General features: G+C 44.4%; 1 protein-coding gene across 1 annotated transcript in view; it reads left to right on the top strand.

The window, feature by feature from the left end:
* Nucleotides 1–14,886, top strand: part of LOC121615550 (receptor-type tyrosine-protein phosphatase mu-like) — a 151,409-nt gene that overhangs the window by 114,701 nt on the left and 21,822 nt on the right. Inside the window, exons 18-23 of the mRNA XM_041949931.1 lie at nt 179–259; nt 930–956; nt 3,985–4,178; nt 8,358–8,445; nt 9,331–9,407; nt 13,522–13,558. Of these exons, the coding sequence (XP_041805865.1) occupies nt 179–259; nt 930–956; nt 3,985–4,178; nt 8,358–8,445; nt 9,331–9,407; nt 13,522–13,558 (504 nt within the window). The remainder of the gene's footprint in view (nt 1–178; nt 260–929; nt 957–3,984; nt 4,179–8,357; nt 8,446–9,330; nt 9,408–13,521; nt 13,559–14,886) is intronic.

Consider the following 14,886-nt stretch of genomic DNA (forward strand, 5'->3'; position numbering starts at 1 on the left):
TTATGTAAAGGTTCATCCAAATTACAAAGAAACGCATTCTCTCACCTACCTCGAGTGTATTTTCACACTTTTAATTATATAAAAATTCTGAATACTACCTGCACCACTTGCAGTGCTAGACTATTGATTGCCTTGTGTTATTAATGTGTTTTTGTTTGGTTTCTTTTGCATCTCTTAGCTGGATCTTCACCCTCTTCCTTCACGCTGCCTAAAGCCAACACTCTCAGCACCTCCATTCCCACCAACTCCTACTACCCAGGTAAACATACACTGCATTTCCTCACGCTAATCCTGTATGTCAGCAGAAGTGCTGACTACATAAGCAGTGATGATGAGTGAAACCAGAAAGTGAAATTCAGTTTTCAAAAAAACCTGCGAAGAGATGAATGAATAAGACAAGCATTAATTAGTTTTATGCTCTTGGCCAGACCTCTTTTTATGTAAATTACAGACTGATGCTGTAATGTGTGATATGAATCCAGCTAATAAAGTTATTATGTGCTTTAAAAATTTGGTAAAATGATTTCACAAATGAGAAGGTAGATAAATTGACTTTAGATGGGTTTACACGCTGCCTCATCTCTAGTTGTAACAGACAGTGTTTTATATCACGTTGCCAAGATGGAATTTAGCTGTTCAATTACAACTTCAGTTTCCAAATAATATGCATAATTGTGTGTCTTATGTAATCAGATTACAGCTCATTGATTAGATGGAGTAAAGGGCATCTAGATTTCTAATCAACCAAACTTAGTGTGTAATTAGCTTTTCTGGAAGATATGATAAGTTTCTTGTTATGCCGCTTGGCAAGAAACCAAAAAACTGTCCGTTATTTTTTTGTGATTGTTGTTTTTATCGTGGCTTCTTTTATTTACTGCAAACTCTCTTTCCTCCTCCAACTTCTGCACTTGTTATGGGGGTATGAGCAGATCCCTTTGTGCCAACCGCTATCTTAGGTGAGACACATTTTCTTTTCCCATTGCTGTTGATTATTTATTCGTACTTCAGCGCTGAAGAAAATGACAGAGCATTACATTCACGAGATGGCTGTGTGAAGACGTAACTGTGAGGACAAAAAAAGAAAAAAAAGCACCAATTTTTTTCCCCCAGTTTTGGTTTGGTTGGCTCGTTTACTAAAGATGGCTTCCTCACCTTCATACCTGCCTGCTGCTTCTACCCCCCCCCCCCTCCTCCTCCTCCTCCTCCTCCTCCTCTTCCTCCTCCTTCCTCCCCTCTTCCTCTCCCTCCCCGTCAAAGGAGAGGCTCTCCTGGGCTGAGGCTGGCTTCACTCCATCCCATCCGCATTGCGTGTCGTGCGTGTGATGTCACATACATGTTTGACCTCTCATATGCATGGACAGACATGTGGACTGGATGTGGGGGGAGTGTCTAAGGGGGGCAATGGGGGGGGGGGGGGGGGGGGCAGTTGGCCCCGGCGCCAAGGCTACAGCGTGCTGAAGCCATAGCAGCTGCACTGAGACACAAAACAGAAATTAAGCAGCGTGAGAGGGAGACAGAAAAGCGCCCTCTCTTAGCCCCCCCTCACCAAAAAATTCCGAAACGGGATGCGTTCGGTCTGAACATCTGAAGTCTTGCATTCGCTGTGCTGCCCTCCCCTCCCTCCCCTCTCTCCTCACAACGCATTTGACTCCCCTCCCTCCCTCCAAAACAACAACCTTTTCTATTATTCTTTTTAATGTCGCTCCCCCTGCCTTTGGCTAACTGCTAGTGACCTACTTGTTTTTGTTTTGGTTTTGCCAGTGTTTATTCATCCTGTTCAGTGATAAAATAGAATTATAAAGAAGCATTTTGTTCTTCTGTTAATTATTACTGGCCTTTGTTGTATATGCAGAGCAGCGCAAAGTGCAGCAACTTAAACGAACAGGCGCTTTTTATACCAGCGGGCCACATAACGTAGCTACTAAGTGGGGCACTAGAACTGTAATAATTTAAAACTCAAGGCTAAGAATAAAGATGCAATAAGCAGCTCTACGCCAGCTTCACCACAAGCACCGCGGCTGCATTTACAAGTACGCAACTTACAGCTAGGGCCTCCTTTTCTGCACATTAGTGCAACTTAAAGCAACGTCTTTCATCATCGCCGCTGTGACAGCTGCTTATGCTAGTTCCACATCTAATGAAGCGTGAAACAATTAACATGAAATTATGGCAGCCAGAAAAGGTTACATGCTTTCAGTTGTGACACATTCAGTCACAGCATTGTCTCATCAGTTGAGGTTAATGATCAAAACTGATTAGATCATAACGGACTGGTAATGTTTTTGATTTCGTCGCACGCCATTTAAAAAAAAAAAAAAAGAGAGAGAGAAAGAAAGGTATAAATACAGGTGTCACCACGCCAGCACATGCAAATATAATTACGGCAATTAGAGAGAGAAATTCCAAATGTCAGAATACTCAAAAAAATAATTGGCATCATTAAAATCTGTAACAGATCTGAAACAATTACAGCTTGTTCCAAAGACGACCAGTATTTCACCATTATTTTCTCCCTTGAAATCCATGACTTCCTTGTTTTGTTCTTTTACTTTTGTCTTGCACTGTTGAAATTGCCCCATCCATCCACTCAACATCCCCCCTTGACTAGGCTTTCTACCCAGGCAGTTTGGACTGAGAAGGCATGTGATCTTGCCCTATAGCGTAGCTCTAAAACAACTTCTGTAACAGGTTCTCATGCTGTATTGTTGCTTATCCCCTCTCTCCTCTCTCTTCTCCTCTCTTTCTCTTGACATACGTAACCTCTTATGTATCTGCTATCTAAAAAGTGCCCATTAATGGTAAGTTTTCCCAAGTGGGCCCTGGGTTGGGGGAAGGAGGTGGTGTTTACTCAGAGAGCAAGCCGACAGTGAGAGGCTGCTTCTGACATGGACATTACGACATTTATTGCATGACCAGTGGACATGTTAGCATCTCACCACCCTCCGTACCGTGCCACCAAGCCACCATTAGCTTAGCATGGTCAAAGTACATACAGTGCCCCATTGGCAGCATCACCCCATGCATTCTCCTCCCATCTCTGCTTCCCTCCTGTTTTCTTTTACAAATTTTTTTTTTTTAGGTTTGTTTTTTTTTTCATTTTTCGGGGGAAGAACGGGTGGCAGGGGTTGAATCCACGCTGTGTCTGTGTGATGCTTCTGACGGTGCCTGCTGCGACATGCTCACTGTGGCCCACCGCACCCCCTCACATCCTCCTCCTTCATGTTTCTGGACACCCTTCATCGTCCGCTGGCTCCCCCACAGCATCTGTGCCTCATGTCTGCCACTGACTGGATTACAGTATGAAAGAGCTGGAATGACTCTCAATATGAGCTGCAGCCCAAACCAGCATACTGTACTGCCAGTTGGAGAAAAAAAAGAACGTAAACTTGTTGTTTTACAGCATCTTCATGTGGATTTTTACGATCGCTCTACACTGTTTCTTGCAGTTGGGGCCACTGACTCCTTTTATTCTGACAGTAGCCATATTAAATGGTAATAGTGTAAGCGCTATACTTAAAGGGCCTCGTATTTTAATGGCTGTAGGCTGTCGTACAGTACAGTAGGCCTGTAACATTAAATACTTTCCAGCCACACACTGAGACAGATGGACCTGAACCTTCCCACCACATGACTCATCCTATTACTCAATGATGTTGTGTTGTTGTGACCATCCATAACAAACAGATTACTAGTTGAGAGTTGTTTGTCAATCTGGAGGGTGGTGACATAATGCTTAACAGTAAATGAGATAATGTGCCATCTGGTAATGGGAACACTTGTAAGTGAGATATGAACTGGTGTGAGTGACAGCACCTTGGCAACTTAACTCATTTATGTCGATAAACTCATAAAGCACCGCTGCCATTTACCGTTTCAGGCATTATGTCACCCACATGTATCTTATGACAATATGTGGAAAAGTGCGGAGCTCCTGCCTCTCCGTCCTGACCTGCTCTGGCCTGTCCCTGTCTTTGTGTCCCACAGACGAGAGCCAGAACATGGGCAGCGACACCAGCAGCCTGGTGCAGTCGCACACTCACTCCCTGAGGAAGCGGGAGCCGGTCGATGTGCCGTACCAGACGGGTCAGCTGCACCCAGCGATCCGCGTGGCGGACCTCCTCCAGCACATCACCCAGATGAAGTGCGCCGAGGGCTACGGCTTCAAGGAGGAGTACGAGGTAGGAGGCAACCCAGCGGTCACCCCCTCCCCGCTATCAAGGTTGCAAACACAAATAAAGCCTGGTGGTAGGCTCGTAACATCTCCACAGTGATTCTTGAGTGGAATTGTTATCAGTCTAATGCAAGGCTTCATCTGTGTCGTGGTGTACAGCCCCGTGTCTCTCTCTCTTTCTGTCTGTCTCTCTCTGTTTTGCAGCGCACAGCACAACTGTTTTGTTCCTCCCCAGATGCACTTTTATGATAAATTGTTAATGTACCCCGTCTCAGTGTGTTTACGGTGTGATTCGTTTTGTTGTTCATCTGTTCCTTGTTGTTTGCAGCGAATGTGCGCTTTGCGCGCGTGCACGTGCGTGTGTTTGTGTCAAATGCTGCTGTCCCAGCTCCCCTCGGAGACTCAGCTGTAGACCAACTTGAAATGCAAACCCCCCGCAGAAGAAGTGTAAGGAACAGCGAGCTGTGTGTCAGCCGTGCCCCTTCCTTTATCTGAATCAGGTCCGATTAGGCTCCGGCGATGGCAGCCTGCTGCTCTCTTAAGACTGTTGTCACACAACAGCATTGGTAATCTGACGCCATGCCTCTCGCTGACACCAAAACAAAAGATTTTGCCCCAGAAGAGCATCACTCTCATTTCCTCTCATTAGTGCGGGAGGCTGGCAGGACTTGGCGGCGCTCCAGGCTCCTCGCCGTCCCTCAGCACCACACTAGCCAGCCTCATCTCACCCTGATGCCACGCTGCAACAGACTGGCTTCGAGCTACACTTTTTAAATGCCTCTTTTTATCACCTAATGTGTATCACTTCGGTCTTACTACCTGACATCACGCCGGCCCTTTTCGCTGATAGTATTGCCACTCTTTTTTTTATTCTTACATCTTCTTTTTTCATCACCGTCCCCCATTCTCATAGCATCACTTTATTTTTTTGACCGGCTGGACTCATTTCCTTCACCTCTTGTGTCCTCTCTCTTGCTTGATCTCTTTTTCTGTGATTTGTTTCTCTACACCTCTCGCCATCTTTCTCCTCATCTCCCTGCTTAGTTCTACAATGTGTGGGCCAGATTTATCAGTAATTAACTTCCCTCTTCCTGCTCATGACTACGGAATTAAATAATGCAGCCTCCCGTTGCTACCTGCAGCATCAGATCATTGATGGGCTGGAGTGCTCTGGGCTGCCCTCCGGGCCTAATCCATTATGGATAAAGGTGTTTTGGGTTCACGCAGCCGGCATTGCATGGATGCATAACAGTCAATCAAAAGGAAGCAACGCCACAACAAACTATCGGCTCCTGTCCCCTTACCCTGCTAGCCGTCCACAGCCTTTAGCAAAAAAGGCCTGTGGGATGCTTAAAGTGTGTTACGGAGCTCATTCTCACTCGGCTAGAACGATTCATTTGTATGTTGTGTCCCACTGCTGTCCTCTCTATATCAATCTGTCTTAAGGTTAATGCCCTTTTTATCCATTTATTTTTGATGATGAGATTGGAGCCTAGTGCACCTCTAAACCTGTTGACTTACACTGTACTATATCTCTCTCTGACCCATGCTTCTTGTTATTCTGTACGTTAACTTTGGATCAGATAAACGAGGTAAGCCAATACTTTTGGTTATTTGTGAGTTTTTGAGACTTGTAGATGATTACACGAACCTGACAGATTGATGGTGCTTGTTGGCTATTTTTCCGAGGCCCTGTGGGATTACGGCATCTCACATTTAAGATCCAGACTGAAAAGGGCATTTACCAACAGAAGCTATGCAAAGTTACCAAAGCATTTGACATCCGATGATGAAATGGTGTGAAACAGTGACATTTTGCTTTTACTTTTGTCATGTCAAGTCTTTATAATGTCACTGTGAAAGTGTTTTTTTTCCATAATCAGAAACTGTGAGATCCACAAATGCTGATGTTTCTTTATAAAGCTTTTTGAAAGCATACTTACCACCTCGTCAGTACAATTACAAAAAAACTAATTGAATAATAATGACTCAAACCAGCAATTTCTAACACTATTCTAGTTAATTACAATTTGGGGTGTGAGTCAGTAAATTCATTAGTGTGTTGCTCTCTTATCACATAGCGAGACCAACCAAATACCAAACTTCATTTACTATTTGGAACAAGCAGATGATATGATTGGCAGCTGAGTAAACACCAGCCAAAAAGGACTCCTCGGCACTTCACACCTTGCAAACTCAAGTTGTATACTTTGCAAAGGCTTTATAAAACCATGTTTAATATCAACTATAACAAAGTGTTTGCATGTCCAAATTCTCCTGCACTTTGACGCACAGTTCGAGTGAGCGAACAGTGAGCAGATGTGATGTTGTCGTTGTGTTTCACTTGTTTGCAGCTTGTTTCATGTGAGGGGAAATGTGTTGCATCTAGCCCACTGTGAGAATCCTGAAAGCCTATAAGCTCCAACCACAAATGAACACTAGTCGGTCTGAATGAGTCTCCTTTCTCACACAGAAAATGCTTCATTAATTCTGAAGCAACTCACTAAACTCTTCTGCTTCTTTGTGTGACCGTGCTTTTTTTTTCTTTATTTATTTTTACTTTGCCGTGGTTGTATGTCAAGTGCTCTGCTGACGCTCCGTGTAGGTTTTCGCATGGTGACTGAGTGCACAGAAAGTACTATGCTTTAAACAGCGTAGCAGACTGTGCTGGGGCTAGAGTACAGCAGGTAGCCTGTAATTAAAAACATACTCAGTTGGATCTGGGCCAGTGGGAATAATTTGAGGATGGTGAAAAACTACCCGCAGATGCACTAAAGTTAAGTACAACACCGACCTTTGCTACAAAATACTTTTACAGGTGGAGCCGTCCGTTGTTTTTCAGCCGCTGTCTGATGAATTTTAACCAGCTAATTATCCCCAGTATGGGCATATAGCCTTTAAATTGAAAGCTTTCATATACTTTCTGCCTCTTGGGGACTACTTTATCACCGTAATTAGTTTTTTCTGAATTCAGGATCTAAACAGCCCGAGGAATGAGACTGTAGCGTCTGAGACAGGCAGGGTCACTCAGTTTAAGAGAGAATTATTAGAAAGTTGCCAGGTAACATCTTTGGGCTTGAAGGTGATTTGTCTCCAGATGCTTGATATTAGACCTTTATCCTTCAGCATGACAAGGGGAACGGCGTTCGCCTGTGCATTTACTCGAGACATACTGCCACAGGAGGAGAGGACTATATAATCCGTCTCTGAGACATGCTTCCATCTTCACTGGAAGGATGGGACATATTTTTAGCATATTAAAGCTGTTCCTCAGTGAAATCACTAATCCTTAGGACTTAATACAGGAATATGTCCTTGTGGCGTGTCTGAGAGACCTTTTATTTGCTAGACAAACAGCCTGCTGCCTGCCGTAGCACTGAGATGAATGAAACCATCAAGTCGATCGCTGATGATGGAAGACGAGGCGTCCGGCTCCCTCAGACTGGCTAACCACACTGAAAGGAACCCTCCAAACAATCCGTGCAACCTCCGATAAAAATGCTCTCGAGTCTTTTCTTGCAGCTGGCCTGCATTCTAATGTATTAGCTGACTTTTCAAATGTGCATTAGCTGACTATCAAAAAGCCAGAACAATAACGTGTTTTTGTCCAGGCTAGTCTGCTTGGAGCCAACCCCCCCCACCCCCACCCCTGCTCAACAGCGGTGGACTGGCAGTGGAGATGTATTTTCATAATTTGGCTTAATTGTGCCTGGTGTGCCACCAGAATGGAAATCTCCCCAGCGAGAGATGATAAATATTTCATGAGGGTAATCTGAGCGGAGCAGTTTTGATCTGCAGACGATGAGCTGGCTTTATTTTTCCCCACGACGAGCTGATTGAGTCCTTCAGATGAGGCAGACAGACAGCCGCTGCGGTGGCTCCGCCCAGCAGAGCGGCGCAGGGGGAGAGGTTTGAGCGTGACACCCGCCGCCTCTGCCCTAATGGCATTCGCTGTTTGACACAGCTCCCCGGGATCCACCACCCTCTCTGTGTTTCATGTCTAATAATGATGTGAATATATCTCTCTTTGTGCCTCCCTTTCTATTGCCAATGTTCCCTTCCTCCTGTTTTTGTAGAGCTGAAAGAGGAAGGCTGTGTTCTTTAGCCTGGTTATCATTTAGAGTGCTCACACACAGCACCATATTTCATCTCCCCTCTCTCTGTTTTCCGTTTTCTGTCTTTCCAGAGCTTTTTTGAAGGACAGTCTGCGCCGTGGGACTCCGCCAAGAAGGACGAGAACCGCATGAAGAACCGATATGGGAATATTATTGCATGTGTGTACAAAGCACCTCCTGAGCGCTCATGAGTTTTTGTGTGCCGTTCCCATTCTTCAGGCTGATTTATTGGCCAGGCTTGTGACTCTGGATAACTATAAGCTGCTCAAACAGAGTTTTATTATCAGCCAATGAGAGCAGCTTTGACCTTTCCAATCTACTTTTATATTCATCTTCCTGCAGCGTCTTTTCAGTTGTGAGAAACAAGGCGTGCCAGCACATGGCACGAAACATGTAGCCTTGGCGATGTTTATAGAAATGTTGAATTTGATTTCAAAATCAATTAAAACTTTGCAGATTAATGCTGATTGGACGGTTCATTTTTACTCTTTTTAATCGCTGCTGGAAAAACCTTGAAGATGCACATTTGGGAATTTTCTTAACTTTAAAGTTGCATCATGTGAATTAAGAAAGCAGACGATGTATACAAAATACCACAAACTGCAACAAACTCAATGTGTTTGAATATGAACATATTCTGGAGCCATGGCTGCATGCATCACAAACATATCCAACCATTCCTGCATGTCGAAGTAGCTGCATGCTGCGTTTGTCTGTTCTACAGCGTCTGCATTGTATTTTCACCCCATCCTCACTCCTGACCTTATTAACCATTAACTGAAGGTTTATAAGTTTAAATCAATTAGTTTGTCATACAGGCTCAATCACATGACAGCACCCAATCATCAGCCATTTAGCATTTCTACATCTCTGTTTTCATCTGTGCCACAGTTTGATGCCGGCCTGGTCATTCTTCCACTCCTCCATCACCTCCTCTGTCTGTTTTTACCGTCTGTCTCTCTGCCCCCCCCCTTTTCTTCTCCTGTTGCCCTCGTTAATATGATTAATTCAGCGCTGGTTTCTTCCTCTCTGCCTCTCTTCCAGATGATCACTCCCGTGTCAGGCTGCAGGCCCTGGAGGGGGAACAGAGCTCCGATTACATTAATGCAAATTACGTTGATGTAAGTACACACACCAGCCAGCGCCACCAACGCAAAGGTCACTGCGCTTCCTCTCGGGGAGAGAGAGGGCGCTGGTGCCGCCGTCACGGGGGGCCTGAGGGACAAGGCAGCCCCTACTGCCTGCCCATCATATCCAGACACACGCACGCACACACACACACATACACACACACACAGTGCCTTTATATTCCCCTTTAGAGGGCTGCTGTATCACTCTATTCACTGGATATATTAAGAGGAATGAAGATCAGAGGCTGACAGCGCTGGGAGAGAGAAAGGCAAACCAGCACACAGGGGAAACTGAGGTTATAGTTTTGGACTTTGCTTTGAACAACAGCACAAAGATATTGTGAGACCAAAAATGTGAAGAGAAAAGGGGAGAAGTTCCATGGACGATTAATTCATTAAAAAGTTCGAATGGTGGATTAAACAGAAAAATGAGTACATGATGCACAAAGAGAGCACAATGTGGTGCCTTGAATGGCACAAATAGAAGAAGAGGACAGTCTAATTTGCGCAATCAGTCATGTCTGGTCATTTTTAGCAATTGAACAAGCAACCAATGTTCATTTTCTGTTGAGGACTGTCCTGAAAAATCGCAGAGCTGCTTTTCAGCCTCACTCTGCCTCACATCCACACGAGGCAGCTGTCTTCTCTGCTGTTAGACACTGAAAACCCTCATGGACAGACAGACAGTGAGTAGGAGACGCAGCAGTTATCTACAGAGGCTCTGTTATACATCTTACCACAGGAGAGGACTTAGAGCAGAGCACTTACATGCTACTGGAGTGACTTCACATACCTTTACAGTGAGTAACAGTCATTAAAAAGTGGCGTGAGACATGCCTCCCCCGTTGAAAACAGATCAAACCCACTTAGTTCGCACAATATAGGATCTCCTGATCTGACCTGATTTGCTGTTGATAGCAGTGTTAGTGGCAGGATGTGACCAGTCACAGCAGCTCATTGGCCTCTTTGAGCAGATGCTTCCGCTCCATGTGTAATGGCCTGGTGATGTACCTGACTCCCTAAGTGGTTTTCCCGCTCAGGAGAGAACTCTTACTGCGTCTCCCATCTTCTCTTCCTCCGCCCCTCTAATGTGGTAATTTGTAATCTCTTGTTACGCCTTCAAACATAAATTCATAATGCAAGGTGTGCCACGGCAAATGCAGGGGGCTTAAATTATTTACCTTTCCACTATTCAGTTTATGGCCCATTATGCTGCGGAAAGGGGCGCTGCGGAGAAGACTCTCACAATAGCGAGGGCCCCATTATAAGATAAGAATATACGCATATTAAAGAGGGTCCTGATTGAAAAGGATTTCCACTGCTCTGCCAGCTTCATTGAAAAAGTACTTAGTAGAAATGCAGGCAGATGGGTAATGATGTTTTTGCTCTTCAGAAAGCTTTTTAACCCATCTAGAAGCTTGTCCTGCCCAATAAACTGTTATGTGTAGAGCATTTCCAACAGTGTTTGTTATTGTACTCTATTATACTGCCGATTATTTCGAGTCATGTGCGAGTAAGCAGAACCGGTCGGGTATGTTTCTTTTCTCCGTAGCTGATTGAGTATTTTCATAAGCATTTAGGAGGCAGGGGAACATAGTGTAATAGCTTGTTGTGTTTGTGTGCACATGGGGTACAAAGAGCTTGCTGGGGTTACGGAGTATATGCTGAAGTAATGCAGCGATATGAAGAGATATCACTCACATACCACAAACTCTGTCTCCTGACTCTTAAATTTATATGACACTAATTTGTATTTGCAAGATTCCAGTTTTTATCAACATAGGCAGGAAGCATGTTTGCAGTTTTGTTCACATTGAACATGCAGACACTGCAAAGTCAGTCAGTGCCGACACAAAATGTCTCTGCAAAATGTTCTCCGTCAACACGTTTTCTTAGTCTTTCCCTGCAGTAGCTACCATGACAACTAAAGCATGATCAGCATTGTTATGGTCAGGTTTAGGCAACCCAAAGCACTAGCCAGTGCTTAGCGAAAGCTTGTGGTCGAGGTTATTGCATAAGTGGACACTGACTTCTTCAATTTTTTGACATTCAACAAAAAACATATTCTTTTCCGAACCTGCTCTAACTGTTTTAGTAACATGAAACTACTGTGAGCGGTGTAAATGTTGACACAGAGCTTTCTACAACAGTAACTGGCTCCCAACCATTTCGGCTTGTAACCACTTTAAACAGACCACTTTCTATGACTACTGACCTGTGAGGAGTCTCATTTATTTCTACTCCTGTTGTTTCATTTTAAGGCCTGAAGAGGTAACAGTACCCAGAAGTAGACAAGAAAAATGAAAATTGAGAGAAAAGTAATAATGCAGCTAACAATGCAGAACACAGCTGAAGGTGCTTTGACAGATAGTTTTAGTTTATACGGTGCATTAGTTGGGCATAATCACAAAAAATTGCAGTAAATGACAAATTACCACAAAAAAAGTGACAACAAATCTGGGACTTTCGGGGCCCCTTAGGTTCTGGGCCCTCAGGGCAGTTCCACACTTTACCCTGTTGCTAATCCATCTTGGCTCTTCCCCTTGACTTTTGTGCACCATAAGGATGTTACACTGTCTGGACCATAAAAGAATCATTGCCAGTGCACATAAGAGAGGCAGTTTTCTCCGAAGTGTATTTGGCAAATCAAATAAGTAATATATAAATGCATTTGTAGGTGATAGGGTTGGTACCCCAGATTTGCAAAAGTGGGCTATCTAATGATATTCAGGCTGAAAATACAAATTCATGCCCGCAGGCAAAAACATTTCATGGTGCATATTTTAGACACTCTACATCCCACTGTTACAGGAAAGAATTAATGTAAATGATCATTGTAATAAGCAATGCAGCAAAATACAGAGAGCATAACACATATTTAATTCTCTTTTAGTAATTTACACATCCCTGGAAACAAAGCCCATTCAATTAAGAATTTCAACATGGACATTTCTGCATTTATCTCTATGTGTTGCACATGAAGAAACGCTCTCATGTACCTCATGTAACATGCGTCTCAAAAGCCGCGAGTCCATTTATAGTAAGCTGTACTCACCTGACAGTCACTGTCAGGGCCCTGCTTTCTTCCTGCCTCTGCCTCTCTAATCCGACGGCGTACTGGGCCTCCACTTTACTTGACAGAACTTACATGAAAGCACAAACAAATCTCCTCCTCAGTCCAGAGATAAAGAAGTCATTAAAAATGGAGGACAGTTGAATAGCTGAAAGAGCCCTGTGGATGAGAGAGAGAGTGTGAGCAAAATATCCTTTGTGTCTTTCTCCCTTCATTGGAGGAGCGTTAATCACAGTCCAAGTTAAATTGAATATGAGGGAGATAAGCAGAGCAGCAGGGGTGGGTGGAGGGGGGGGGGAAGACAATCAAGAGGAGGCAGGGCCTGGGAAGAGCCTTTAAGTCCTAATGTTTTGTTTCCTGCCTCATATCTCCGGAGAGAAGACAAGGAATTGGACAAATAAAACTTGAAGGGATTAGAGTAATCCGTGAGACTAGGGGCCTATTGTGAAGATCAGTGCTGTTAGTTGTATCTTGGGGATTATCAACACTTTGGCTGCTTGCTCCAGAGGTGTGCTGCATAGAGAGTGTGTGATGGGGAGTGTTTATGCATCTTGCACCCATCAGTAGCTTTCAGCCGCGCATTTTCATCACTCAGGCAGATCTTGAAACAAAGAGCTGAATGGGTGTACAGTCGCAAACAGCTGGCAGCTTGACTGCGTGCAGTATTTCTGGAGAGCGGCGCACGCTTTTCTCAAACAAGTCTGATTAAGGTGAAGCAACAACGATGTTCGTTTTTGCTGCAGAAACATCTGAAACAGCAAACAGCTGTTAAATGGGATTCCATGCAGTTTGAATCTGCTCTGCGCAGTGATGTATGTAAAGGTCGCTGTTTGTAAGTTTGCAATGTACAAATAAACTGAGTTTGCATGCAAGGGTCAACCTGCATTGTCAGAAAACAGACTTTCAGTATCAAAGCCAGCACGTGTTGCGTCTGAGAGAAGTGGCTTCACCACAGCTGGTACGAGTAGGAGGAAAGTGAAGCGACTCTCATATTGTTTTCTCCCCCTTTCTTTTTTTTTTCTCTGTTCGCAGGGCTACCACAGGCCAAATCACTACATTGCCACTCAAGGTAAGAATAAAACTTTCTAAAAATTGCTAAGCCACTCTGGGTTGGAATGTGTGGGCGGTGAGAATTTAAGGCTGTCTGTTTGTTTGGAGGGATGGATGTGTGCAGGTGTTGGCGAATATCTCTCTGAACATCCCCATCGCTGTTTACATACGCTCTCGCAAACTACTCTTTGATGCTCAGTCAAGTGTGTGTTCAGGGAATCTGGTACTGCTCAGTGCACACACACACACACACACACACACCTACGCACACTTATGGACCTCTGAGCGCGCAGAGCAGCACGTTTTCTCTCTCCGTCTCGTTCCTCTTTCCTTCCATCGGTGGTGTGGGAGCGATTAATCAGGCAGTCTGGGAGAAAGCTGAAAAAATAAATGGATTAGCTGACATGTACAGGCACATTTTGTCACTGTGTTAATCTGGCCGGCAGATTCACAGGGCGAGGAGCACTTACCATGACCCCAGAGGTTAAGTCTGATTGATGGTTAATTGTTATGAATTTTTGCGTCGAGAGCCTCTCTCCCACACAACAGGGCTGCATGCATGGGGATTTTGTGCGCCACTTTAGAGGGAAAAAAAATCAGCGGAGGAGGAAAAAAAAAAAAGGAAGAGGCGTTTTTGCGAAGAGGCCTTAATGGATTCACAATCTGCTTTGGCGGAGCTGGGAGTTGCATAATTACCTGTTTATTAGTGCATTGCCTTTCTTCCTCGGTGTCTCAATTAAAACAACCCTCTGTTTGCTCTTACTTTAGAAAGAGATGGCATACCAATCAGGCAGCGGCCGGCCAGCTTCTCTGTCCGCCTGCATGAGCAGCACCTGGTATATACTGACCACCGAGTCAAACGCTCCAAACTAAGCCGTATGTCGAGTGCCGACTCTCTCCTGTGGGGCTTCAGTTCACAAAAACAAGCCACTGTAACAGGCGTGTTCGCCACTGGGCTGATTTCAACCGTATTATTATGACTACTATAACTGTGCCATGGTCGTTATGAGCTTTCCATGTTTCATTTAAAAATGTGCATATGGAGATCGGCAGTCAAAGAAATATTGCAAACAAGAAGTCCTCTCTAAGATGAAAAGCCCGAGAAGCCAAACGTGTTTGCATTCAAGTTAATTAGCCCCTGTTTTCTCATTGAGCTCGCATAATAAGTCCTCATTTTCCATTGACTGTATCGCAAGCACGATAAGGCTTTTCACTGTGTAGAGCCATCCAGTGCGAAAGAGGGTGTGTGTGTGTGTGTGTGTGTGTGTGTGGAAACATCTGTATTCTCTGGGAGAGCAGGCCCTTTTATAATTCATCATCAGCTCCGGCAGACTGACAGGAAGGAAG

Source organism: Chelmon rostratus, chromosome 12, assembly GCF_017976325.1.
Source record: "Chelmon rostratus isolate fCheRos1 chromosome 12, fCheRos1.pri, whole genome shotgun sequence".
NCBI lineage: Eukaryota > Metazoa > Chordata > Actinopteri > Chaetodontiformes > Chaetodontidae > Chelmon > Chelmon rostratus.